Here is a 26,185-nt window from a genome sequence, read left to right on the forward strand (position 1 = left end):
CTCACCCCACCCCCACCCTTTAAATAGTGAATCAATCTAATTCAGTTTAGCTTCGAAAATTAATTAAATTGATTCTTGTAAATTAAAACGTGATAAATAAAAGTGAACGAAGAGGAAGTAAACTAAAAATCCTACTTTTGCCCCCCCCATCCCCGACCCCCCCCCTCCATTACTCCTCCACCCCATTCCAACAGAGTAATACAGAGAGAAAGAGCAAAATACAAAAGAGACACCAACTCATTTGCCACTCTTACCTCCAAATATAAAAACCCTAATTTCCCTCTTTTTATTTCCCTTTTCCAACTCTTTTCCCACCCCCACCCCCTTCCTCTTGCCACCCCCACCTACCCTAAACTCTCTCTTTCTCTTTGTCTGAACTCTTTCTTGAATTTCCATGGTGCTCTCTCCATAGTCTACCTTAAGCCTTTCTTGTTTTTACCCTTTTTCAGACTTTCCTTCTTTGTCTCAATGCCTCATTCTTAGCAGTTAACTTAACTCTTACTCTCAACCCAATGACTCTCTCTCAATCTCTCTCTTTACTCCTCCTTGTACTTGTGTTTCGGCTCAATGGGTCTTCTGCAGCAGAAGATGAAGTTCGATCACTTTTGGAGTTCAAAAAAGGTATAAAAAACGACCCATTAGGTAAAATCTTCAGTTCATGGAGTCAAACCGGTCTTTCAGATCCATCAGCATGTCCAAAGTCGTTTCATGGTGTTGTATGTGACGCCAACTCCGATTCTGTTTTCTCCATTACTCTTGACGGGCTTGGACTTGTGGGTGACTTGAAGTTTTCAACTCTTAATGGGTTGAAGCAGCTTAGAGTTCTAAGTCTTTCTGGTAACTCTTTTACGGGTCGGGTTGTTCCTGCTTTGGGTTCTATGTTAACTCTTCAACATTTGGATCTGTCTGGAAACCAGTTTTATGGACCAATTCCAGCACGAATCAATGAGCTTTGGGGTTTGAATTACCTCAATTTGTCGAATAATAATTTTACATTTGGTTACCCAAGTGGAATTAGTAATCTCCAGCAGTTGAGAGTACTGGATTTGCATAACAATGGGCTTTGGGGTGATATTGGAGAGTTGTTCTTGGAGTTGAAGTTTATTGAGCATCTTGATTTGAGTAACAACTCGTTTTTCGGGTCTCTTCCTACGAACCCGGATAATGTATCACTCTCTTCAACAATTCAGGTCATGAATTTGAGTCACAACAACTTGGGTGGTGGTTTTTTTCCCGGAGAATTGTTGGAGACATTTAAGAATTTGCAGGTTTTGGATTTGGGGAATAATGCTATAATGGGGGAGCTTCCTTCTTTGGTGATTTTGTATAATTTGAGGGTTCTAAGGCTTGGGAATAATCAGCTTTATGGATTGATTCCTGATGAGCTCTTGCAGGGAACAGGTCCATTGGAAGAACTGGATCTTAGTGGCAATGGATTTTCAGGTTGGAAAATGAACATTTTTTTGGAATATTTGCATTTCTTAGATCAGTATATTGTTGTTGTTGAATGATCATAATCAAATACTCCTTTTATTTGTATGGTGTTTTTATGGATGCCTTGAACTTCAAGCCTCTTAATGTTTGGTGGTGGACTTGAATTGGAAACTTTCTTGTGTTTAAGGCATTGGAACTTTTACAGTTGTGCAAAGTTGTGTGTACTCTTCACTTTCGATGCCGCACCCATGTCGGATTTTCCAAAAATACACTAGTTTGGAGAATCCACATAAGTAAGAAAGTTTAGCTACAGAGGATAAAGAGAGGGGCGGACGAGAGTTCTAATAATTCTCTTCCTTCCAGTCTGCGAGTGTCCCATCTTTTTCTTACCCATTTTTGAAGAGTCCAAGCAACATAGCAGTTGTAAATGTAAAATCTTGTTCGTTTTGTTTTCTTGTCAGGTTATAATTAGTTTTGTTGTGTGAGTAGTGGTTGACAATCTGTATAACAGAGAATAGAAATCTTCAAGGTCTTTCAGCTTATGCCAAATACAGAAAACTTGTTTTTTGTGTAAGTAGGTTTTAAAAATTGTTTTAACAAAATCAGAATTTTGGAACAAACTTTTACCGCTAGCTTTTTGTGTTTGCCTCAACAGAACGTGAGTAGCGTGGACTGCATAGAGTAGTTTGAATTTCAAAGCATGTTAAATAGGACTTGCCCCTAGTAAGTAGTCAACAAAGTGTTCCCTAATTGGTGTAGTAAAATTAATAGAGCCCCTAATGGAATAGTTGCATGACTGCATCATTTAGTAGCTATAATGTAGTCTTTTTCCAATGGTATAACTGTATGCTCAAAGTTCATGGCAAGCTAGTTGGAGCAATATTTAGTCTTTATCTCAAAACGTTAAAAATGTTGAATTTTTTCCCTCTGCTTTCAATATTCTATGTATAGCACAATATTTGTACCTATAGTAAAATGAGTTTTATTTTATTAATGATCTATTTGTTCTTAATATGTTCATCTTTCTATTTAGTTATCATGTATTTCATTGGCCAGAGGCTCCCTTCCTCCCCCCCCCCTCCCTCTAGTGTAGGCCGCTCATATAGGTTGCTCAGACTCTTCGTTTTTGCTGCCGCACCCGTGTCAAGACGGGTGCGGGATACGTGTGGAATTCGGTCAACCCACATCAGATACTTTGACCAAGAGTCCATGGACAACCCACATCAGATACATCAGACGGGTGTGGGTGCGGAATACGTGTGAGATTCGGTCAACCCACATCAGATACTTTGACCAAGATACTTTTCCTCTTGGTCAGTATTCGTTTCTTCATGTTTCAAGCTAAACAAAGAGATGCTAAATATTCAAGCGGTTGTGTTCCGACTTATGGTAGACAGTAGCAATGATCTGTAAGGAGAGTTAGTGGAAGGTCTTGAATGACTTTCTTTTTCTTTTCTGAGGGGAATAATATCTTTATTTTTATAACAATATTTTTATAATATTGAATATTTTAGCCGAATCCCCGCACCTGTATCCATACTCGGATTCGTATTCCCGATCTTAAAATTTAGATTTTTCCGAATCTAACTCTTGGATTCGCATCCGTCTCGGACACCTGCACCCAAGTTTGAGCAACTTAGCCGCTCATGATGACGTTGGGCCTTGGAATCGGAAAATAATTGATGACAACATTTCTTTTTTGATAAGGAATTGATGACAACATTCCTGGAGTCATTATTATCAAATGAGTACTCAAATCAGCAAAAAGAATGAAGTCGGTGAGACTTGATTATAGAAGAAAAGGGAGCAAATTTACAAGGGTGATAATTTGGGTCTCTGAGCTTAAAACTCCTTGATGACCCTCTGATAGGAAGTTTGTTCTGTTTCATGAGCAACAGGGAGGGTTCACAATTGCATATTTCTTTAGTTACACTTGGATATCTTTTATCGTAGGGACCAGACCATGGTTTCTTGTAGAGCCTAAATGTGGAAATCCTCTGTTCAGAAGTTGAATGGTGCCGTTGACTGATGACCGATATTTAATTCTTCTCATTCCTGCATTTATTCTTTGAGGAAGTGACTCTCAGATTAGCTAGATAGTTTTGTATACTTGTCTCACTAATATACACTTTTGCCTTCTAATTTTTTTAGGCTATATAGTTTTTGTACAATATTCTTTAGCTAGAAAAGTTGCACTTGGACTCATCTGAAAGTTAAATTAGATGTTTAATAACAATGCACATCTTTTTATTTATAATATCAGCTCTTTTTCTGTTGGACTTGTAAACTTATTCTAAAGAGATGTTTAAAGTTTAATATTTCGTTTTCTACACATGCAGGTTCAATTCCGATGGTGAATTCAACAAAGTTGAGCATTCTAAATATTTCATCGAACCACCTATTAGGTTCATTGCCATCTTCCGTAGGAAATTGTGCAGTTGTGGATTTGAGCAGAAATATGCTACATGATGATATATCAGTTATTGAGAGCTGGGAAGCCAATTTGGAAATTATTGATTTGAGTTCAAATAGGTTAACTGGAAATATTCCCAATATGACCTCTCAGTATCAACGATTGACTTCACTTAATTTCGGAAACAATTCTCTTGAGGGAACCTTACCTTCAGCACTGGGCACCTCGCCAAGATTGGTTAAACTTGATCTCAGCAACAATAAACTTGGTGGACCTATTCCATCTACATTTTTTACTTCGACGACATTGATGAACCTAAATATATCTGGAAATCAGTTGTCAGGATCAATTCCTCTTGAAGGCTCTCATGCTAGTGAATTACTTGTTCAATCACCATACCCTGCGCTGGAGTCACTTGATCTTTCAGAAAACACATTGACAGGTAATTTGACTTCTGCCATTGGTAATCTGCGGAGGCTTCAAGTGCTAAATCTTGCTAAGAATCAGTTATCAGGCATGCTGCCTACTGAATTGGGTGACCTTAGAAGTTTGGAATTCCTTGATATGTCTAACAACAATTTTAGTGGTATGATCCCTGAAAATCTTTCTTCGAATTTGAGGGTGTTTGATGTGTCTAACAATGAATTAAGTGGTGCAATCCCTGATAACTTGAGAAACTTTAATGAAAGTTCATTTCTTCCTGGAAACTCAAATTTGACAATCCCAAGCAACTGGTTACATGGTATTCATGGCGATCCTGATCAAAATAGTCATCACCATCATAACTCGAAATCCAGTATCAGGGTGGCAATTATTCTTGCCTCAGTTGGAGCTGCTTTAATGATTGGTGTTGTTCTCCTGGCTTACCATCGGGAACGGTTCCAAGATTTCCACTTGCCAAGTGGATTTAACGGCCAATCTGCTGGAAGGGATGTTAAACTCGGGAGGTTCAGCCGGCCTGCAATTTTCAAGTTCCATGGCTCCTCAGAACCGCCGCCAACTTCCTTGAGTTTCTCTAATGATCACTTGCTCACAGCGAACTCGAGATCTCTGTCTGGGCAAATTGAGTCTGGTACAGAAATTGTTGAGCATGTTTTTCCAGAGGGAGTAACTGCAGTTTCAGCATCTACACATCTTGGCACTGTGGCTAATCATCCTGCAACATCTGGCCGGAGATCCTCTCCAGGCTCTCCAATATCTTCGTCGCCTCGTTTCATTGACACAGTTGAACAACCGGTGACATTGGATGTGTATTCACCGGATCGATTGGCTGGGGAGTTGTTCTTCCTGGATGGTTCACTGTCATTTACTGCTGAGGAGTTATCTCGTGCCCCAGCTGAAGTTCTGGGTAGAAGTAGCCATGGCACATTGTATAAAGCTACTCTGAATAGTGGGCACGTTCTTACAGTCAAGTGGTTGCGGGTCGGGTTAGTAAAAAATAAGAAAGAATTTGCAAAGGAAGTTAAAAAGATTGGATCCATCAGGCACCCAAATGCTGTTCCTTTACGAGCATATTACTGGGGACCTCGGGAACAAGAGAGGCTTATTTTAGCAGACTACATACCAGGAGATAGTTTGGCGTTGCATCTCTATGGTAAGATTTATTTATGAATAACTTCAACAATGATTTTCCATGTCTTCCATTGTTGTTTGGTTGCTATTATTAGAAAGTTTCCTTTTACTGGTCTGGTGGGTGATTATCCTGTGTTGGGACCAATTTCTGGTATCCTTCGCATAAATAGTTTCTAAAGAGGCATAGCTTATTTCTAGTGGTGGTTTTCTAATTGTTGAGAGCTCTTGTGTTTTGTGGGATCGTCGTGATAAAAATTATGGAGGATAAACTTGGCTTGGCCCCAAAACTTTTTTGGGTTGGCCTCTCTTGCAAATGTCCCTCTTTAACATGTCTTATTATGCAGGTAGTGATGAGATATTACTTGGATCTGTGGTCTCTTATGAATCCAGTGGTAGAGTCGATCACGGAAAAAGGAAAAAAATAAAAGGATTGCACTTGTAGAATCTCAGTTCCAGAAAAAAAAAAGGATAGCACTTGTAGAATCTGAATGTTCTTTACAAATTATGTTTGTTAGAATGTATGCACAGATCTTTATGTTTCATCTGAGAACCTTCAAAGGAACTCCAGAAAGGTTCAAGAGATCTCTGGTTCACTAATCGCCATACCTCAACAGCCACACATCAAGAGCCTATCAAAATTAGGGAGTAAACCTATTCTACCATCTCATTAACGTGACCTAGAATGTTGTGATAATTGCTCAACAATTCGTTTTAAATAGCATTTCCATTTGTTTCAGAATCATTCATTGTTCTTGATGGTAAAACTTAATAAATATTGTGAGTTGAAGTATAGCTTTGTCATAGCATCCCCAGTGCAGTGAAGACTGATACTTGTAGACATGTTGGGGTTTGCTGGGAACTTTTTACTTTTTGTAATTTTTCTCAGTTTTAAGTTTTTAATGAATGTCTACTTTTTACAGAGACAACCCCTCGGAGGTACTCCCCGTTATCCTTCAACCAAAGGTTAAAAGTTGCTGTTGAAGTTGCTCGGGGGTTGGCTTTTCTCCATGAGAGAGGACTGCCTCATGGAGACTTGAAACCTACAAATATAATCTTGGTTGGTGCTGATTACAGTGCCCGCCTCACTGATTATGGTCTCCACCGCCTTATGACTCCAGCAGGGATTGCAGAGCAGATACTGAACCTAGGGGCACTAGGGTACCGTGCTCCTGAACTTGCTACTGCAACCAAACCTATCCCATCATTTAAGGCTGATGTATATGCTCTTGGTGTGATTCTAATGGAATTGCTGACGAGAAGAAGTGCTGGAGACATAATATCAGGGCACTCGGGTGCAGTTGATTTAACAGATTGGGTTCGGTTATGTGATCAAGAAGGTAGGGGAATGGACTGTATCGATAGGGACATTGCAGGAGGAGAAGAACACTGCAAAGCGATGGATGATCTGCTAGCTGTGTCGTTAAGGTGTATTCTTCCGGCAAACGAAAGGCCAAACATCAGACAAGTTGTTGAAGATCTGGGTTCCATATCTGTGTGAAATTTTTGTACATGTTGTCTTGGAATTACAATTCTTTTTTCTATTTCCTTCACATTTTTTATTATCTCCTATTGGTTGCCTTCTAATGTTGGTCAATCCTACATATTCCCATTTTCTTTTCCCTCCCCCCCTTCAATTTTTGTGTAAAGGGATGATCAGTCCATTGATTGATTGATTGGCATTTTTCTCAAATTAGAAAGGATTGCAATTATTTTTGTGTAATTTTATTTTTTGCTAACAGAAATTGGCTCCTATTTGTTAGTGGATGTTCATTTACATTTCTTCTCCATTCTGCAGTTTTGATTCCCATATTTTCTTCTCCATGTTCAAATCGAACCGATACCAATAATCCTCTTCGAAAAAAAGTTTTTAGCTTATCGATAATGGGTTATTGGTTTAGCAATTGCGGTAATGATTTTGATTTATTTATATTTGGTTATTGGTTCTTAATGGTTTGAAGTTTTTTCTTAATGGGTTAATTGGTAACCCGCGAGTATATTAATAAATTACATTTATACCATTTGATATATAAAGTCTTTGATTTAGTGTTTGATTTCATGCTTTCATTACTCACTGTCTCAAATTTACGGTTATTCTATAAAGTGTCAGTATTTGCTTCTGAGCAAGATGCAATTTATCAATTTATTAGTATTGTCACTTTGTTTCTAGGTGATTTTCAATATTTTTTATGTGAAATAGCATATCTACAAACTGATAATTGATAATTCAAACTGATAAATTTCAAAATAGAACCCAACCAACATATATGCAATCCTATCAAATTAGACTTTTCACGATATCTGAAGGATAAGGAGAATGTTTATTAATTGAATTTGTTAAAAATATATTAATACTTTAGAATTATTTTTTTAAAAAAGATGTGGCAACTGGCAAGAGTGTTGAAGATGTCACGTTAAATAAAAATTATCGATATAGATTTATTTTATTTATTCAAAACTAGTCAGAAGTGGTGTATTATTTTTTTCCCCAATCTCTAATGATTGACACAGGGGTGATTTTTTTTCTCCTCAAAACACCACCATCCGGCAGTCATCATCGCACACCAACTTCAGCCTACCAACACACACACACGTTTGACACTTAATTTGATTTCGTGACAAACACAATACAAACAATGACATGCAGCGTTACAGGCGGATGCCCAACCTTTTATTATTATCTCTCACCCAGCTATACAAAAGGACTCACGACTTTGGAAAGGCTTACAAAACTCTTGCTATCTGCCTTAGCCAAATTATGCTTATATATATACAAGCTGCTAGGGCATTTTACAGCACCACAAAAGGGAGGGACGTGCATGAAATGTGCCTGCAATTACATGGGGATCATAGGAAAACATACTAGGAAACGTGCCCTTGATTTTCGACCTCTGGGCTAAGTCTTTAGAAAATCTGCTAATCGTCGCATGTGCCTCGCACACTGGTCAACCGACGCATGTGTCGTGCGCGTGACCCTTCTGCATGTGCCGCACGCATGCCTAGCTCACGTGCCTTGCACCTGCCTCGTTCATATGCCTTAGCCGATTTTCCCTTCACAGCTTCGCCCCAACACTTAGCGAAATTGCCCATGCCATCTCATTGTCATCGTCCATCAGCCCTGGCCTCAGCACGCCCATGCCAACACGCATTCCTGTCGATGCTAACCCTATTGCCTGCACGCATGCCCGCCAGGTGCCATGCACCTATAGCGCGCATGCTCGCCTGGTGCCACACGCCTGTCCGCCTGGTGCCATGCGCCTATCTCGCGCATGCCCGCCTGATGCCATGCGCCTATCTCGCGCCATTGACATTCGCCAAGCTGCTTGCCATCACCCAATCACCTTGACATAGTTGTACACCATGCCATCGACATGCAATCCCGCACATTGCTTGCCACAGCCGCATAGGCCCGTGTCAAGGGGCAATGTACAAGCCCTTGACACTACCCTCGCCCACCATACTCCTAAGTCCGAACTTGGGGGTCTAACAAACCACCCCCACCAGTTGAACTCGAAGTCCTCGTCGAGGCTGTTTTCAGGTAGTCCTCCAATTGCTTGTCGAACTGCCACAGTGACTTTGTTTTGTCCCAAGTAGCGTCAGCCTCTTGCTTACCCTTCCACTGAATTAGAAATTCTCTCCACCTATTCTTCTTGACACCAAGTACCCGGTGATCTAATATCTTCTCAATCTCAGCATCAAACTGTGTGCGCACCACAACCGACACCCTCTTTGATTGATTCCTGTCTGGATCATCAGCATCCTCATAATAAGGTTTCAGAAAACTTACGAGGAAGGTTGGGTGCAATTTCAACCTCTTAGGTTGTCTCAACCGATAAGCAACCTCGCCAACTTTTTGAACCACTTCAAACGGTCCATCATACTTTGGGATTAAACCACTGTGCCTAAACTTACTTGTGATCTGCTTCCAGATTTGGGGAGTAAGTTTGAGAAGCACCTTGTCACCAACACTGAAGTCCAGCGACCTCCTCCACTGGTCTGCATACTTCTTCATACATTTTTGGGCCTTGCGCAAACTGTCTTGTGCTTCAGCAAGCACCTCTTGCTTGTCTCTGGCATAACGGTAAGCAGCAGGACATTTCCCTTGCGTCTTTTACTTGGAAACATCAAGTGGGATCACATGTTGTCTGCCTAAGACCAACTCAAACGGGCTCATCTCCATCGTCGACGACTTGTGTAAATTATAACAAAATTATACACTATCCAGTAGATCAACCCAATTCTGTTGACTTGCCGTCATAAAATGCCTCAGATATTCCTCCAACAAATGATTAATTCTTTCAGTTTGCCCATCAGTTTGAGGGTGGTTCGCTGTAGATAATTTCAAATCGATTCCCATCATGTTGAACAAAGCCGTCTAGAACCGACCCGTGAACCGAGTATCCCTATCACTGATGATATCAGATGGCACACCAAAGAACTTAACCTCGTTTTTGTAGAACAAATCTGCCGCAATATCCGACGAACACACTACCGGAGCAACAACAAAGATAGCATACTTTGAGAACCTGTCCACCACAACCATCACTGAAGCCATCCCGTTTACCTTTAGAAACCCACCAATAAAGTCCATTGAAACGGACATCCAGAGGCTTTTAGGAATAGGAAGAGGCTGCAGCAACCCCGCTTTCTTCTTGCGTTCTGTCTTATCTAGTTGGCAAACCAGATAAGTTTTCACGTACGCTTCAACATCATCTTCCATCTTTGGCCAAAAATTTCCTCCCTTTTCCCTTAAGTGCCAAAATAGACAAGGGTTACCCAAAATCCCTTATAAAAAAATAATTGCTCTAGGCCTAGGGAGAAGAGAGGAAGATATTTTTAGCACAAGAAAGTCTGTAAAGCCACACATTCCAGGCCCGTCTATGTTGTTCCTCCATTCGGAAGTCCAAAATCGTTCGATTAATCCTCCTACAGTTGCTTGACGCCTAGGTAGGCTAGATTTCTCTAATTGAGTAGTTATAAATCTATCCCCACATATTCTATAACGTAGTTGATAGGAGATTTTATGCTTAGTCCTTCGGACACGGAGTTTGAATGGCTAAAAGTCATTATTTACTGCGTAGGTCAAGTATATACATATAATTTACTGCGTAGGTCAAGTATATACATATACATGGGTCTTGATTGGCTTGTGACTAATGGTAGTGGTCTAGTAATTGAAGGTACACCTTATTAATAATGTGTTAGAGGGCCAATGGCTCTTATGAAATAAATTGTAGACTCTTGCCGGATTGAATATGAGTTCTAGAGTTGAGTGATGGAGGAGGGGAAGGCTCAAATATAGTCATTGGCATGTATCAAGGGTTTGACTTGTGTGGGTAACTATAGGTGATGGTTTTACATTCTTGTCTGTGCTACATGTGCTTGTTACTGTAATTGATAGTATTGCCTGCATGTGTGAAACTAGTAAAGATGTAATAACTTAATTAAATGAATTCTAAGATCAATTACATGCAATGAACCCATTACTTGATTATGCAAGTATGTGAAATATTCATTGTGGATCTTGATTGTAATTGTGGTTATGATTGATATATATATAGGGATCAGGTGTCACATGCACCCCCCACACGCACACACGCGCACGCGCGCGCAACACACACACATATACACCCACATGCGCGTGCGCGCACACACACTTATTTTTAAGGATCCGGTGTCCGCACCGACACAAATACATCTTGGATTAGGTGTCACATTCTCGCATACACACACACATACACATACATACATATTGAATATGGTGTCATTTTTTGACATAATATTGGTTTAGGTGGGGTCCCATGAGAGGACCAATTATGTGTTATTGTTTATTGAGAGAACCAATTGATTGTGTGATTGTGATTAAATGTGATTTCACGGGGGAGGATTGTGGTAAAGGAAATTAGCACTATCTTAACTGACTGGACCCATCTTGTGTAAAAGTTAAGGTGAGAGGACTATTGTTATTTGTTGTATAGAAATTGATCTTGTCAATTGAGTAGTACTTATGGTACGGAAGTAGTAGTGTGATTCCTGTATAAGCTTGAGTTATCATATTGTGGTTCTTAGATGTGATCAGGATTTCAGGGTGGAAAGTGTGCAAGTGAGAGCTAAAGGGGTTGGTATGGGAGCTAAGTGACTAGATCGTGGTAGTGAAAGCTTGTATAAAGTTTGATAGATGGGCTAGGTCTTGATTTGTATTAGAGTTGGCAGCGGACCAAAGAAAAGAGATGAGTGTTAGGCTTGAATAACATGGATGAGAAAAATGGGGACGATAGAGTTTCGCACTATGTTGGCAGTGTAGTTTTCTTATGTGCATAATTACTCTTGTTAATTATATGGTAGGTATCGGGTTGGCTGATGATGCCTACCAGTACAAGTTGTTTGCACTGATACTATTCTTTTTATGCCACTTGGTATAGTCTTAATGTAGGATCGGTGATGATCTCTGACAGTTTCTACTCTTCCTTCCTTATGGCGGGAGCTGTGTCTTGTCCTTATTTATAAACACTACGCTTAGATGCTCTTATACCTAATTAGATTAGTTCTTTGGGAGGGTTTTTAGTGTATTTCATAACTAATTTAATTAGTAAAGGGATTTCTTATGTTTTCTTAACTTCTACATTGACTTGATTTCAAAATTGGTGTAAGGGCTCTCCTATTTAGGTGTTAGAGAAGGTGCCTGCACGACCCGATGAGTTGAATCGTGATAGGGCCTTCCATAAAACATGACATATCATTGAATCTGACTACACCTTTTAAGATATGAAGTTGAGAAATGTATTAAAAATTGAGTCAAATTTAAAGCTAGGTACAAACAACACTTTGTATAACGGTAATGTTGAAGTTAAATATGCATCTCCAATTTCAATCACTTTGACTCTATAGCCAATTGGTAATGTAACTAGGAAAGGGTAAGGTAAGTTATGATATTTGTAAAATGTCTTATTAAAAGTCATATAGTTTGAGGCTCCACTGCCTAAATTCAAGGTATCAACAATTATTTTGAAACAACTATATTAAAAATCACAATTTCAGTAATAGAAGAGTTACATGTCAAAAAACCTGCAAAGTTTATATGTCCACTCAGGTGGTGGATGGGGTTCATTAGAACCCCTTCGATAAAAAAATATATTATTTATACATGATTAAAATAATTTTTTATATATAAATAGTAAATGTCGAACCCCCTTCGGCTAATTCGTGTGTCTACTTCTTCCGATTTTGAATCCCTTTATTGAAAATTCTGGCTCCAGCACTGTGTCCACTCATGCTATTATCCATCGCTCTTTGGTATTTCCAAATGCTCCTTGCACCTGAACATTCTCTAGCAATCTCACCAGATGATCATATTGGTCTTTGGTCTAATCATGAGCTCCTTGGCTAGGATTGTGTAGACGGTTTTCATGATTGTTGTCCATCATTTCTTCACAGGTGATATGAACATTTGTTGTTGATCTTGAGTTCCTTCCTTTGGTGAACTTGAAATTTGGAGGAAAAACATGTAATTTGTAGCACTTATCTTCTGTGTGTCCAATCTTCTTTTTTTAAAGTAGTCACATACTATATTTTCTTTGTTGGTGTCTGGAGGAGGATAAGTATTCCTGTTGAAAATTCTGAGAATGGTTGGATGGACCTCTGTAAATGTTGTTTCCATTTGTGTGCCTGTTTTGAGAGTAATTTGTTTTGAAATTGTTGTTCCCAGAGATAGCACTAAGAGAAAATTCATGTGAGTGTAAGGGTTGACCTCCCTTTATTTCTCCTTTTGGACTAGAATTGTGAAGGCTTAGTGAATTCGTCATTAAGATGCTACCTCGCACCACAATATAGATCTCCTTTAATTCTCTTAGAAACTGAATGAGTTTCATATCATACTCCGCCTTATGCATCTTGATTTTACCACTATAAGTGCATAGGTAGGTACATTGAGTGTTGGCGTCCAGAGTGTATATAGTACCCTGTTATGTCTAGATTTCCTTGCACGAGGTCATGATTTCTGGTTGGAACAGGTACAATTTTGCACCATTGATTTGGTCTTTCATATCTTCTAGATCCTCTACAATTTCTTTGCTACAAGCTATCTCTAAAATCATTCGACAGGGAGTTCAAAATCCATGACATAATTACGTCAACATTCCCACTGAGAAAATGTAGATGAATCTAGAGTTGGAATTTGAATTTTTTCATTGATGAAGCTTCTTTTATTCTTCATAGATAGTGCTCTAAGAACATCTTGCCTCCAAAATCTTTATCCACTTCCATAAAAAAGTACCTGAATGATTTCAGATCTGATGCTCGCTAACGGAGGCATATAAGAGGTTCATTGGAGTCAATTACTTGTTGAGCTTGATTTCGATTCACGTCTGTATTCGGAGCCATGCATTTGCCAAAAATTGATGAAGTTGAGCTAGCGGGTTGAGGAATTCAGAAATTGAAATCGAATCAAAGAAGAGAGTAGAATCGAGAATGAAAATGAGAAAAAATAGACAAGTGAGACTTGCTCAGTTGGTTAAGCACCTCCACCCACGACCGGTAGGTGTTGCAGGGTTTGGTGGCCCGAAATTGACTTGGCTTCGCCAAAAAGCCTCATCTCTAAAAGCCCGGCTCGCGAGGCGTCCCTGCCAGCTACTGTGGTTGTGCCATTTGGTGGGCCAAAGTAGTCTACCGGCGGTGAAAAGACGATAGTAGACCAGACGGGGGCAGTCGAGAAGAAATTTCATCAATAGATTGAACGGCCATTTCCCCACACCCATTAGATTAGGGTGATGAGCATGAGTCTTTCGCTCTCCTGGGTTCGAGTCACATTGGAGGGGAAGTGTGGAAACACTATAAATCCTCCAAAATGGGGGTAAAAATAAAAAATAAAAATAAAAATAATCAAAGAAAACTTGAGAACTGAATGAGGTGATGCTGAATTTCAGAGAAGTAAACAATGTTTATGGCTCTAATACCATGTCAAGAATACAAGCTAACAATTGAAACTCCATTGAAGGAGCTATTGAAGAAATCAAGAACAAGAGGATGAAGAAGAGAAGTGAAAGCATAATTTGGACAAATAAAAAACCAAACTTCCATTTAACCTTTTTCCTATACATATACATGTGTATAAGCTATATGACAACTAAGCTATTTTAATTTTTGACATTAGATACTACCTCTAATTAATTGATATAACAAAATACATATAATTAATTGAAACTAAATCTAACAATTCTCAATTAAGTGGGAGAAAAAAATAACAATTTCATGAAGTATACTAAATGATGAGAATTATCCTGATCTATGCATTACTAAATTAGCCGTAAAGTTTTAATGAAGTACAAAAGGATGACAAGTTGAGAGACATATTAAGTTTTTTCAGTATTTGGAAATTAAAATGTGACAGGATACAAACACATTGGATCCATTAGAAGGAAAAGATAGGGCCATATATAGTACTTTCAAATATTTATTATGCAACAAGGGTAGAATTATAAATTGTGCAAAAAATGACTTTGCATTTCAATGACAGATTCAGAATTTTAATTAAGGGATTTAGAAAAGATCTGAGTTATCAAGGATTCGAAGAAAATATAAATAAAATGCCTAAGATTTGAACCAGGAACCTCACAGTAAATTTTAAATTTCTAAAACCACTAATTAATCTAACTCTAATCTTTACAATCTATGTATTTACACTAATGTTTTTAAAAAATAACTTATATACACAACATTGTCGCCACCTCCTAAATCCGCCCCTATTTGTATTATCATTATATCTATCTTAATTAAAGTACTAACATAATAATGCTTAGTTAGATGGATAATATAGAGTAACAACTAGTTACTCAATAATCTCACATTCTTAGAATCAAAGAAATAGATAATGGTATGCAAGTAAGACACTATGCATAACGAGTGATGGCAAAGTGAGCCTATATTTTGGTAACACGTCTAATTCGCCCAGATTTTAATGGGTTAGGTGAGTTATTTTTTAAATGGGTAAAATATGAGTTTAAATTCATATTTAACCCAGAAAAATATGGATATTCATGGGTAAAATATGGGCTACCAAATGAGTTAAACTTCCAACTATTATTCATTCAAAATTCACGATATCACCACAAGTGTTATAATTTTCCTTCCTTTTTATGTTCTTCATTAAAACTAATTATTCTCCTCTATAATTTAAAAGATTAAAAAAAATATTTTAAAAAATAAATATTAAAAAAATACAGATAATAAAAATAAAATTAATAAGGTGAAGTCTTAGGCCCCTCGGAGTGGGTCTCAATTTGAAACTCGGGTTCTGGCTAAGGAGTCGAGATCGGATCCCAAATCAAGTATCGAGATCGGGTTTTGGATCCATCATCGAGGTCAGATGTCGGGGTCAAATTCTGATTTGAAAGTCGAATTCTGGATCGGGTGTTGAGATCATGTCCAAATTCAAAAGTTGGATCTCGATCGGGAGTCGAGAGTTGGGGTCGGTGTCACACCCCGAGCATATATTCTAGGTGTGACGGATATTTAAAAATCATTATTGGTCTCAAATGAACTGTTGACCTGGCTAACTCACTCAGCGGAAGACTCGATTCAATAGAAAGTTAACTCAAGTGGGCATTTAAAAACAACTTCTTCAATAACTAAATAATAGATTTAAAATACTCAAAGTATAATGTAACTCAATATTATTAACTCAGTAATGCAATTGTAGTTTTAAAACAAACTCTGAACGAATCATTCTGACTCAATATATACTATGTCTATGAACCCTCTAACTGACTCGTAAGAATATGTTGAGACAATCCCACAACTACCTCAACTAACTACTAATAATTAAAAGATGGATTTAAAAGGAAAGAGCTCCTTCGAATACAATGAGGTCTCACCAACTACTGATGAATAGAAGTCTTATTGATGTGTATGCGATCATGAGAACCTGAATCTGTATCATAAAATGATGCAGCGTTGAATGAAATCAGTACATGAAATGTACAATATGTAAAATAGATGAAAGAAAAGAATAACTCAAAGTACACTCAATGACAAGAACAAAGCGCAACTCAACTCAATAAAGTATGCAAGTTTTAAAAGTAAAACAATGCCTCAATAATCATATTTAAAGGTATGCAACTCAGTGTAATAATGTATATGTACTCATTAGGGAGTTTCTCTAACCTACAATCATCACCTATGAGCGAGTGATGATAAAAAGAAGCGATGTCGTTGCCACATCAGCTCAATACTTTTCTAGGATAAGGGACGATCAACCTCAATAGATTCAATATAAAAGTCCTCTTTTGGGAGAAGAGAGGCTTGACCTCTATCCTACGTTGACTACTAGTTTATGGGGTTGAAGTTGCCTCTACTCTTACCCAAATTCGTACTCAATACTACTCCCAAAATATATAGTATGCTCATATGCTCAATCAAGAAAAATACTCAAATCTTCTCATGTAGTCTCATTGGAATTTAACTCAAAAAGCTCAATCTTATCTCAAATTGTCATGCTCTTTCATTTAACATATACTTTTTTTTAAAAAAAATCATTCACATCTCGTCAAAACTTTCTCAAATCATTTAGCTCAATACTCGAACTCATTTAAACTCAATGCTCATGCTCTTTCGAAACTCAATAAAATATGCATATACTCAGTTTAAAATCATACTTCATTTAATGCATGAAAGCCATTCTCATCAACTCAAAATAAATGCATGTTAATATAATGACCATCAACTCAATGAGGGTTCATGTGAATGAAATCATGAACAACAATCTCAAGAATTCAAGGTGTAGAAACAATAATGATCTCAATGCATAATTATATAGAACTCAATAAACGACGAAATTACTCATTTAGAATTCAAAGAAACTAGGGCTAAAACTCAACTCAACTCTTTGAAGATAGAATTTAGATGTAGGAAGCGTGGATGAACTCAATCCAACGCTATGATTTGCCTTACATATTTTAAGAGCTCCACAAATCTTGATGAAGAATCCTAACTTGAAGAAGAATAATCATGATATGCTTTCTTGAAATTGTTGGATTCGTTTTCTTGGAAACCCTATGGTTAAGATTTAAGATTTCTCTTAGAGATTCATGAATAGACGAAGAAAATTTTGCTTGGAAAGCTTGAAATCTATGGATAAGAACTTACCTTGATGAAGAACCTTGAAACAGAACCCTAACTTGATGTGTTCTTGAAAATTCTTGAGCTTTCAAGTTTAGTAGTGAATGAGAGGGGTTCTAATTATGAAAAATGGATTTCTACACGTTTAAGGACATTAAAATAACTCTCCAAAGGTTCATAGGACAAAAGAAACCTAAAAAAAATAAGACGTCATTCAACTTAGGCAATGAAGTTCGTATCCTCTCCGCATCGCGAACTTCTGTTAGGTTAGAGAATCTCCGATAAAAATAGTCATAACTTTTTACTCTGAACTCCAAATGAGGCAAACTTAGTGGAGTTTAAAAGAAGACTTAAATATCTTTAATTTGATAGGACATTTACCACCTAATTCATTATTTTTTGAGAAACATGATCGTTTGAAGTTGACTCTTGAATTTTCTTATGCAAAAACTTAATCGGTAGAGGATCTTTGAACTCGACTAAGTACTAGAGGTTCCTTATGACCCTAATTCACATCAAATATACTTCAAATACTTAAGACTTGATCCTAACACATATATACAAATGAAATTATCGAGTTCAGGCCAATACGCATATGAAGAATGGTTCAGATGTGAGCTTAAAATTTTTTGGAGTGTTATAGTTGGATCCCGATTTAGGTGTCGGGATCAAATACAAATTCATATATTGGGTCCCAAGTAGGGGATCAGGGTCGGTCCCGAGTTGAAGTCAGGGGTCGGGTCTCGATATAAAATTTGGGTCCTGGATCTGGTTGGAGTCAGGTCTCGATGTAGAAGTTGGGTCCCACATTGGATGTCAGATTTAATTTTAGGATACAGTAAAATTAAATAAAATATTTTAAATATTTTTAATCCAAAAAAAAAGACTATAATATTTTCTCAATATTAAGTTATAAAGTAGAGTATTATTTACTCATGAAAAAATAGATAAATATGTGCATACTAGTATTTTAATCAATTCATTTTTACCCATATAAAATATGGACGGGTTGAATTATAACCCATTTTATATTGAACTATTTTCTATCCATCCAAATTTGACCCAAACCACCCATTTGTCATCACTATGCATGACCAACAGTTTTTAAAAAATAATTCCAAAGCAATTTGCTTTCTCCTCTGGAAAGACTGAAATCCCAAAGGGAAAAAGGACATATATCGCTCCGAACTATCGAAAATTGTACTAATATACCCTCTGCTATATTTTTGATACAATCATACCTCTGCCGTCCAAAAACTGATACAATAATACTCTCCTCTTTAATGAACGAACAAGTGTGGACACGTGTCACTTGTCCAATGACTCATTCCCAATAAAAAAAAAATCCACACCTAATTTTAAAACCCGTTTAAAAAAACTGCCCAAATATACCCAAACCCCACTTCACTCTATTCTCTCTTCACTCTCTTGATATACCAACGAAAATTCTAGTCGTAGGCAGTGTTCTGTCACTTCGTCGGTGTTCCTATTCATTGTTTCTATTCCGGCCAAACAAATCCAACTTACAATCTTAGGTACCACGTCTTCTCAGTCAACTTACGTTTTCTTTGTCTTGTTTATGATGGAATTTTTGTTTATATTTGTCATTTTTACCGTGTAAGGACGATGGTGTTAAGTTTTGATTTTCATAAATATGTATAATACTTGTCTAGAATCTACATTTTATAGTGATTTTTAGAAACTTTTAGGGGTTTTGATTTTCTAGGGTTTTATACCCTGTCGTTTTCAGAGATTTTATTAGGGGATTGTGCACCTTTGTCTACTTGTTAGGGTTAAAGAAATGTTAAAGTAATAATTTTTATACTTTGTAATGTCTTTTTTAAAGATTTTTGATTTCTTTATGTTCTTGTGTTGTCTATTTGTGTCTATATGTCTACTTGTTAGGGTTTTCTATTCCCATTATTTATTGTCAATCTTTAAAGTTAGGTAGGTCCATAATTTATGATTTCCACTTCAAAATCAGACAAGTTGCCTTCAATTTTTTAAAAACAACCACTCTTCCTAGGTAGGTCCATAACTTATGATTCCTATTTCCATTTTTTCTTGTTTTTTTCTAATATGACTAACTAACTAAATTTATGCTTTAATACTTAACTGTTTTACTTAACTTATCTGTTATGTATTAGTGTTCACACTTAAATAATGTGACTTGTTAACTCTTCTTTGTTTTGATTTATGTAGTAGTGTTTACTGAACTTAAATAATGCTTAAAACTAATGCAGTAGTGTTCACTTAACTTCTATTATGTAGTAGTGTTCACTTAACTTCAATTATTTAGTAGTGTTCACTTAACTTCAATTGTTTAGTAGTGTTCACTTAACTTAAATAATGCTTAGTACTTAGTAATGTTAATACTAAGTGGCAACACTGTCCATTTCTTATTTTTTTCTAATGTGAGTACGAACTAACTATTTCATTTATGCCACTGTCCATTCCTTATCTTTAACACTTAACATTTTTTAATACTTAATAATTAATCTAGTAGAATATTGACTTAATAGTTAATCTAGTAGAATGTTGACTTAACTTTAATGCTTAACACTTAGGGGTTGGTTGGTGTGAGGGATAAAAAATAAATAGTCCTGGGATAAAAAAAGTATAGGGATAGAATTTTGGTGTCTTGTTTGGTTGTCAAGTTTGGGATAACTTATCCCACCAATTATACCATAGTGATGGTATAAGTTATCCCATATACATGGTGGGATAAGTTATCTCAGGATAGCTAATCCAAGGATAATTAATCCTAGGATAACTTATTTCCAACCAAACGACCCCTTAGTAATATTAATACTTAACTTTAATACAGTGGCACTGTCACTGTCCATTTTTTAAAAATATTTTTTCTCTATTGTGAGTACTAACTAACTAACTTAGTAGTGTATGTTATGTAGTAGTGTTTCCTTTACTTAAATATTTAGTAGTCTGTATCTGTTATGTATTAGTGTTTACTAAATTTAAAAAATTTGACTTGTTAACTGTTAACTCTTCTTTGTTTTGACTTATGTTGTAGTGTTTTCTTAGCTTAAATACTTAGTAGTGTGTATCTAGTAGGCTGCTGAATGTATCTATTATGTATTAGTAGTGTTCACTAAACTTAACTAATTTGACTTGTTAACTGTTAACTCTTCTTTGTTTTGACTTTTGTTGTAGTGTTCACTTAACTTAAATACTTAGTAGTGTGTATTTATTAAGCTGCTTAATGTGTATCTGTTATGTAGTAATGTTCACTAAACTTAAATAATTTGACTTGTTAACTATTAACTCTTCTTTGTTTTGACTTTTGTTGTATTGTTTCTTTAACTTAAATTCTTAGTAGTGTGTATTTAGTAGGCTGCTGAATGTGTATCCGTTATGTATTAGTGTTCACAAATTTGAATAATTTGTCTTGTTAACTGTTAACTCTTCTTTGTTTTGACTTTTGTTGTAGTATTTCCTTAACTTAAATACTTAGTAGTGTGTATTTAGTAGGATGCTAAATGTGTATCTGTTATGCATTAGTGTTCACTAAACTTAAATAATTTGACTTGTTAACTGTTAACTCTTCTTTATTTTGACTTATGTTGTAGTGTTAACTTAGTAGTGTGTATCTAGTAGGCTGCTGACTATTTTTAATACTATTGTCCATTTTTTTTTTCCTAACGTGTATACTAACTAAGTAAGAAAATAATATGAGTATTAACAATGTTTATGTAGTATACTTAACAGTTTATCCTACTACACTGCGGACTATCTTTAATATCAATGTCCATTTCTTCTTTTTAGTACTTAATAGTTAATCTAGTAGAATGTTGACTTAATAATTTATCTAGTAGAATGTTGACTTAACTTTAATGCTTAACACTTAGTAATGTTGATACTTAAATTTAATACAGTGGCACTGCCACTGTCCATTTCTTATATTTTTTTTCCTAATGTGAGTACTAATTCTTCTTTGTTTTGACTTATGTTGTAGTGTTCATTTAACTTATATACTTAGTAGTGTGTATCTAGTAGGCTGCTGACTATCTTTAGTATCACTGTCCATTTCTTTATTTTTTCTAATGTGAGTATTAACTAACTAAGTAACTAATATGAGTATTAACAGTGTATACTTAACAATTTATCCTTTTAGGTTATTAAAATGGTTAATGTTAATCCATACTTTCATCATGGAGGTAAGTGACTTAACAATCCAGAACCACATTATGATAAGATATGAGTCCATCATTGGAGAGGATATGATCCTAATCTTATATTTTTTATTGACTGAGATAATGAGTATACAGATAAGTTAGGTTTTGTTGGTGTGCAACAACTTATTATACTTGCTCTGTCTGGAAAGTATTTTGAATTAGTAGGAGATGGAGTTAGGACATTATTATCTTTTTATTTCTGAGGATTATTCTTCCATTCATTTGTTTGCTACTGATGAATGTGAATTAGCTGTTGATGTACTTGATATTGTCATGCATGATGGATCATTTTTTACTTTTACTAGCAGTTGATAAAGGTACAAACTGTAGTGATAGTGACAATGATAATGGAATGATTATTAGTTGTTCAGAATATGGTACTGATGAATTGAAAATTTTTGTTACAAAAAAGAAAAGAACTATAACTGATAGTTTGCAAGATTGTAAGGATATTGTTAAGGATACAACCTTCAAGGAAATTGCAGAGCAAAACAAAACTTTGTGATATGGCTAAGAAGGTAGAATTGGTTGTGTTGAAAAGTGATAAAAGAAGACTGAGATATAAATGTGTTGCTGAAGGTTGTCCATTTCTATGTCTGATTTCTGGGGATCAAACCACTCATGGATTTAGTGTCAAAACACTAGTAGATCATATAGAGTGTGGAATATCATATGACAACTCCTTAGTTGATTACACAACAATAACTCAGTATTTTAAGGAGAAATTGCAAAGTGACCCTAAGTACAAGATCAAAGAGATGAAGGCTAATTTACATAGAGTGTTTGAGTTAAATGTAAGTGAAGTCAAGTTCAAAAGAGCTAAAAGAGAGATACTAGAGACTCTCGATGGTAGCTTTATAGACTCTTACAATAAATTAGAGGCTTATGCTACTGAATTGAGGAGATGCAATCCAGGGTCTGATATTATGATTAACTTGTCTAAGGAGGAACTATCTAATGGTAGGAGAATTTCTTAGGATGTATATATCTACTTCAAGGCATTGAAGATGGGATTTAAGGCAGGGTTAAGGCCATTTATTAGGTTAGATAGTAATTTCTTAAAGGAAAAGCTAAGGGACAAATATTGATTGCTCTTGACAAGACAATATGAACTGTTTCTACCCTCTAGCTTGGGCGGTCGTAGACAAAGAGACCAAAGGACTTGGATTTGGTTCATGCAACAGTTACAACATTCACTTGATCTTTAAAATGGTGAAGAAGTGACATTCATATCATATATGCAGAAGGTAATATTATACTATTATTCTATTATTTGATACTATTGATAGACAAATCTAGTGATTCCTTTATTTAATTTTGTTGTTTTCATTTGATTTTCAGGGTCTGCTTGATGCAATAAGAACAGTTTTACCTGAAGCACATCAAAGATATTGTGCAAGACATATTGAGACAAATTGGTGCAAAAAATACGATAAAGGTGAGCTGAAGAAGTTGTTTTGGTGGGCTTCATGGTCCTCATTTTCAGAGGAGTTTGAAGACCAACTTGAGGAGATTAAGAAAGTTGATGAAGAGTCTGGGCAGGACCTACTGAACAGGTATAATGTGACTCTTCTTTGGTTTGACTTATGTTGTAGTGTTCACTTGACTTCTTATGTTGCACTGCCACTGTCCATTTCTTTATTTTGACTTATGTTGCACTGTCACTATCCATTTCTTATATTTTTTCCCTAACGTGAGTACTAAATAACTAACTTAGTAGTGTATGCTATGTAGTTGTGTTTCCTTAACTTGAATACTTAGTAGCAACACTGTCCATTTCTTTCCTTAACTTAATACTAACATGACTCCTCTATCCTTAACTTAGTGTTCACTAAATTTAAATAATGTTACTTGTTAACTGTTAACTCTTCTTTGTTTTGATCTATTGAGCAAGTATCCACTCAAAACATGGTGCAGGGCCTTTTTTGATACGATATGCTAGAATCAAGATGTGAACAATAATTTTACAGAGTCATTCAATGCTTAGATACTTGACGCAAGATACACGCCAATTATTGTAATGTTGGAAGACATTAGGGTCAAAATAATGAAAAGGCTGGCACAAAAAGAGGCTGCTTCTATGAAGAAGACAGATGGTGGGTTTATTCCCAAAAGTGAACAGTTGTATAATGAGTATTTGAAGATATCCAAGATTTGTAAGGTGAGTGGCAATGGAGACAATGGCTATGAGGTCACTTAAGGTTATGATAGACACATTGTCAATCTTAGGGAGAAAAAGTGCACATGTTGGATATGGGATCTCACTGAAATTCCATGTCCATATGCAATCAGGGCCATGGAGCATGAAAAAATGTTACCAAAGACTGATATTGATTGGTATTACAGTAAGGAGGCATCATTGACAGTTTACAAACATAAATTGCAACCTGTCAAGGAAGAACCATTTTGTAAATGTGACCCTTCACAAGCTATTGAATCCACCAGAAAGGGTCAAGCTTGTTGGCAAACCTAAAGTTATGAGGGATAGAGAAAAGAATGAAGCTGTTAAGAGGCAAGGTGAATGGAAGTAATCAAGGAAAGGTAAAGTAATGATATGTAGTACTTGTAGAGAACAAAATCATAATTAAGGGTTGTCAAAAAGTAATTTTTATTATTAATCATAATACACTTCTATTTATTTACATCTTAATTTGTATTATGGATAAAGAATACAAGGCAGGAAAAGAAAGCTACTAAGCAAGTAGATAAGGACAGTGTTATGGGAAAGAAAAGGCAACCTAGGAGAGGTTTGATTGATGAAGAGGAACCTTCTGAGGAAGACATCAACTTCACCCCCCCCCCCCCCAACCAACACAAGAAGAGGAACCTGCTAGCAGCTAAATATTCCAGCAGCTAAGGAAGATGATGAAGACTCTCGTCTAAGGACAAGAACAGTTTCTGAAGAAATTTATATAGCAAGATTGAGAAAGAGGCAAAATCCACAAGAACAAATTGGGACTAAAGCAATAAGCTTCAGAGGTGACAAATCTGGTGTTAGTAAACCTACTAACCTTTCCATATCACCAACTGGATTAACTTAGAAGAAAAAAGATGCAATTACTACCAACCTGCTACAAGCACAAATGATTCAAAAGTCAAGGCCAAAAAGAAGATGATAGTGTGGTGCCTTTAATAATGTTTCTTCTGAATTTTTTTGTTGTTGTATAGGCTGGTGCTTTTTATGATGTTTACATTACTGTGTAATGAGTTTTTGGTAGACTAATTAATTGAAGTGTGGTGCCTTCAATTATGTTTTTGCTTGACTAATAGTCTAAACATTGAAAGTACTAATGTTTTGTTGTACATATTTGCTATTATATGAAAGTACAATTTTAATTTTTACTTAGTACTTAATTGGTTTTGGTAGCTTAGTAGTGATGCTGGTAGTGTAGTGTTGTATTGGAAAGATTTTGGTGCAGGAAGATTTTGGTATTGTTAGTATAGTGTGATTTATAAGTATCTTGTAGTGTTTGTATTTTACCTCTTGTGACAGATTTTTAAGGATTGCCCATTGACTACAGGGACATCAATTTGTTAATATCTTGTAGTGTTATCCTTTAATTAAGTGTAAATTTCAGTAACAGAGTGTTATCCCCTAATTACGTGTAAATTTCAATAACTCATCTCATTTCTATGTAAAAAGCCTACAGGGACATCCATTTGTTAGTTATTTGATTAAGAAGTGGGATTAAATACAGTTAATAAAGGGAAGATGAGTTATTACTTAACAAAGGTCGTTTGCTAATTACTTAATTAGAATTTGGTTATGCAAGAATTAGACATTTTGTGCAGAACATACACTTATACATAGCAATGAGATTCCAAATAGAAGGTTTTGAGGAACATACACTTACACAACCAAAAACGCATACACTTGAAAACACTTAATAATTGCAATCAAGAAAAACATACACAACCAAGAAACTACGTTACTTGAAAATTGCAACAACATATCCCACAAACACAACAAATGATAATATAAACAATATCTTCGACTTCAACAATGTTGCTTCCAAATTTCTTCATATATTCACCTTGAAGTAGTTTATACACTCTAAATCCTTCAATTTTTTTTCTTCAAGTTGTCTCTTTCAATCTTAACTGCACTCAACGACTCTCTCGAATTCTCTATTTTACCGTAGCAGCTTTCAATTTAGACTTCAATAAATTTAGTTCGACTAAAGCATTTTTCGAAGAATAATCTTCCCATTTCCAAAACCCATAATTTTCAATCTCATCCAGAGCAATACAAAGGAATTCATATTCTCAAAAATTACCAAAAGATACTTATAAATCATATTGACTTTTAATGAAAAACATACCTTAGGTTTAGAAAATCTATAAAATTTGCTTCCGGGGTTCAATGGAGTCCTTGAAATAAAACAACAAACAATTTCACCACAAAAATAAGTCATCACCGAATTAGTAATTGAATCACAACTAATTTCAGACATAATTTAGGAAT

At 36.0% G+C, this 26,185-nt stretch overlaps 1 protein-coding gene and 1 long non-coding RNA gene across 3 annotated transcripts; both read left to right on the forward strand.

Annotated features, from left to right (window-relative positions):
- Positions 1 to 221: 221 nt before the first annotated feature.
- On the forward strand, positions 222 to 7,161 carry LOC129902211 (probable inactive receptor kinase At5g10020). 2 transcript variants are annotated; one of them, XM_055977322.1, is made up of 3 exons: positions 222 to 1,443; positions 3,774 to 5,441; positions 5,764 to 6,332. In XM_055977322.1, exons 1-3 carry the CDS (start codon positions 513 to 515, stop codon positions 5,859 to 5,861), a joined length of 2,697 nt encoding a protein of 898 aa, XP_055833297.1. In that variant the 5' UTR covers positions 222 to 512; the 3' UTR covers positions 5,862 to 6,332. The 2 variants fall into 2 exon arrangements, with proteins under 2 accessions (XP_055833297.1, XP_055833290.1); XM_055977315.1 differs by lacking the exon at positions 5,764 to 6,332 and adding an exon at positions 6,340 to 7,161 and having other exon boundaries at positions 229 to 1,443.
- A 14,553-nt stretch (positions 7,162 to 21,714) lies between these two features.
- On the forward strand, positions 21,715 to 24,524 carry LOC129902225 (uncharacterized). Its single transcript, XR_008770066.1, has 4 exons — positions 21,715 to 22,967; positions 23,062 to 23,276; positions 23,638 to 24,261; positions 24,389 to 24,524. It is a non-coding gene; the product is annotated as an uncharacterized LOC129902225 (long non-coding RNA).
- The last annotated feature ends 1,661 nt before the right edge of the window (positions 24,525 to 26,185 follow it).

Source organism: Solanum dulcamara, chromosome 1 (genome assembly GCF_947179165.1).
Source record: "Solanum dulcamara chromosome 1, daSolDulc1.2, whole genome shotgun sequence".
Lineage (NCBI taxonomy): Eukaryota > Viridiplantae > Streptophyta > Magnoliopsida > Solanales > Solanaceae > Solanum > Solanum dulcamara.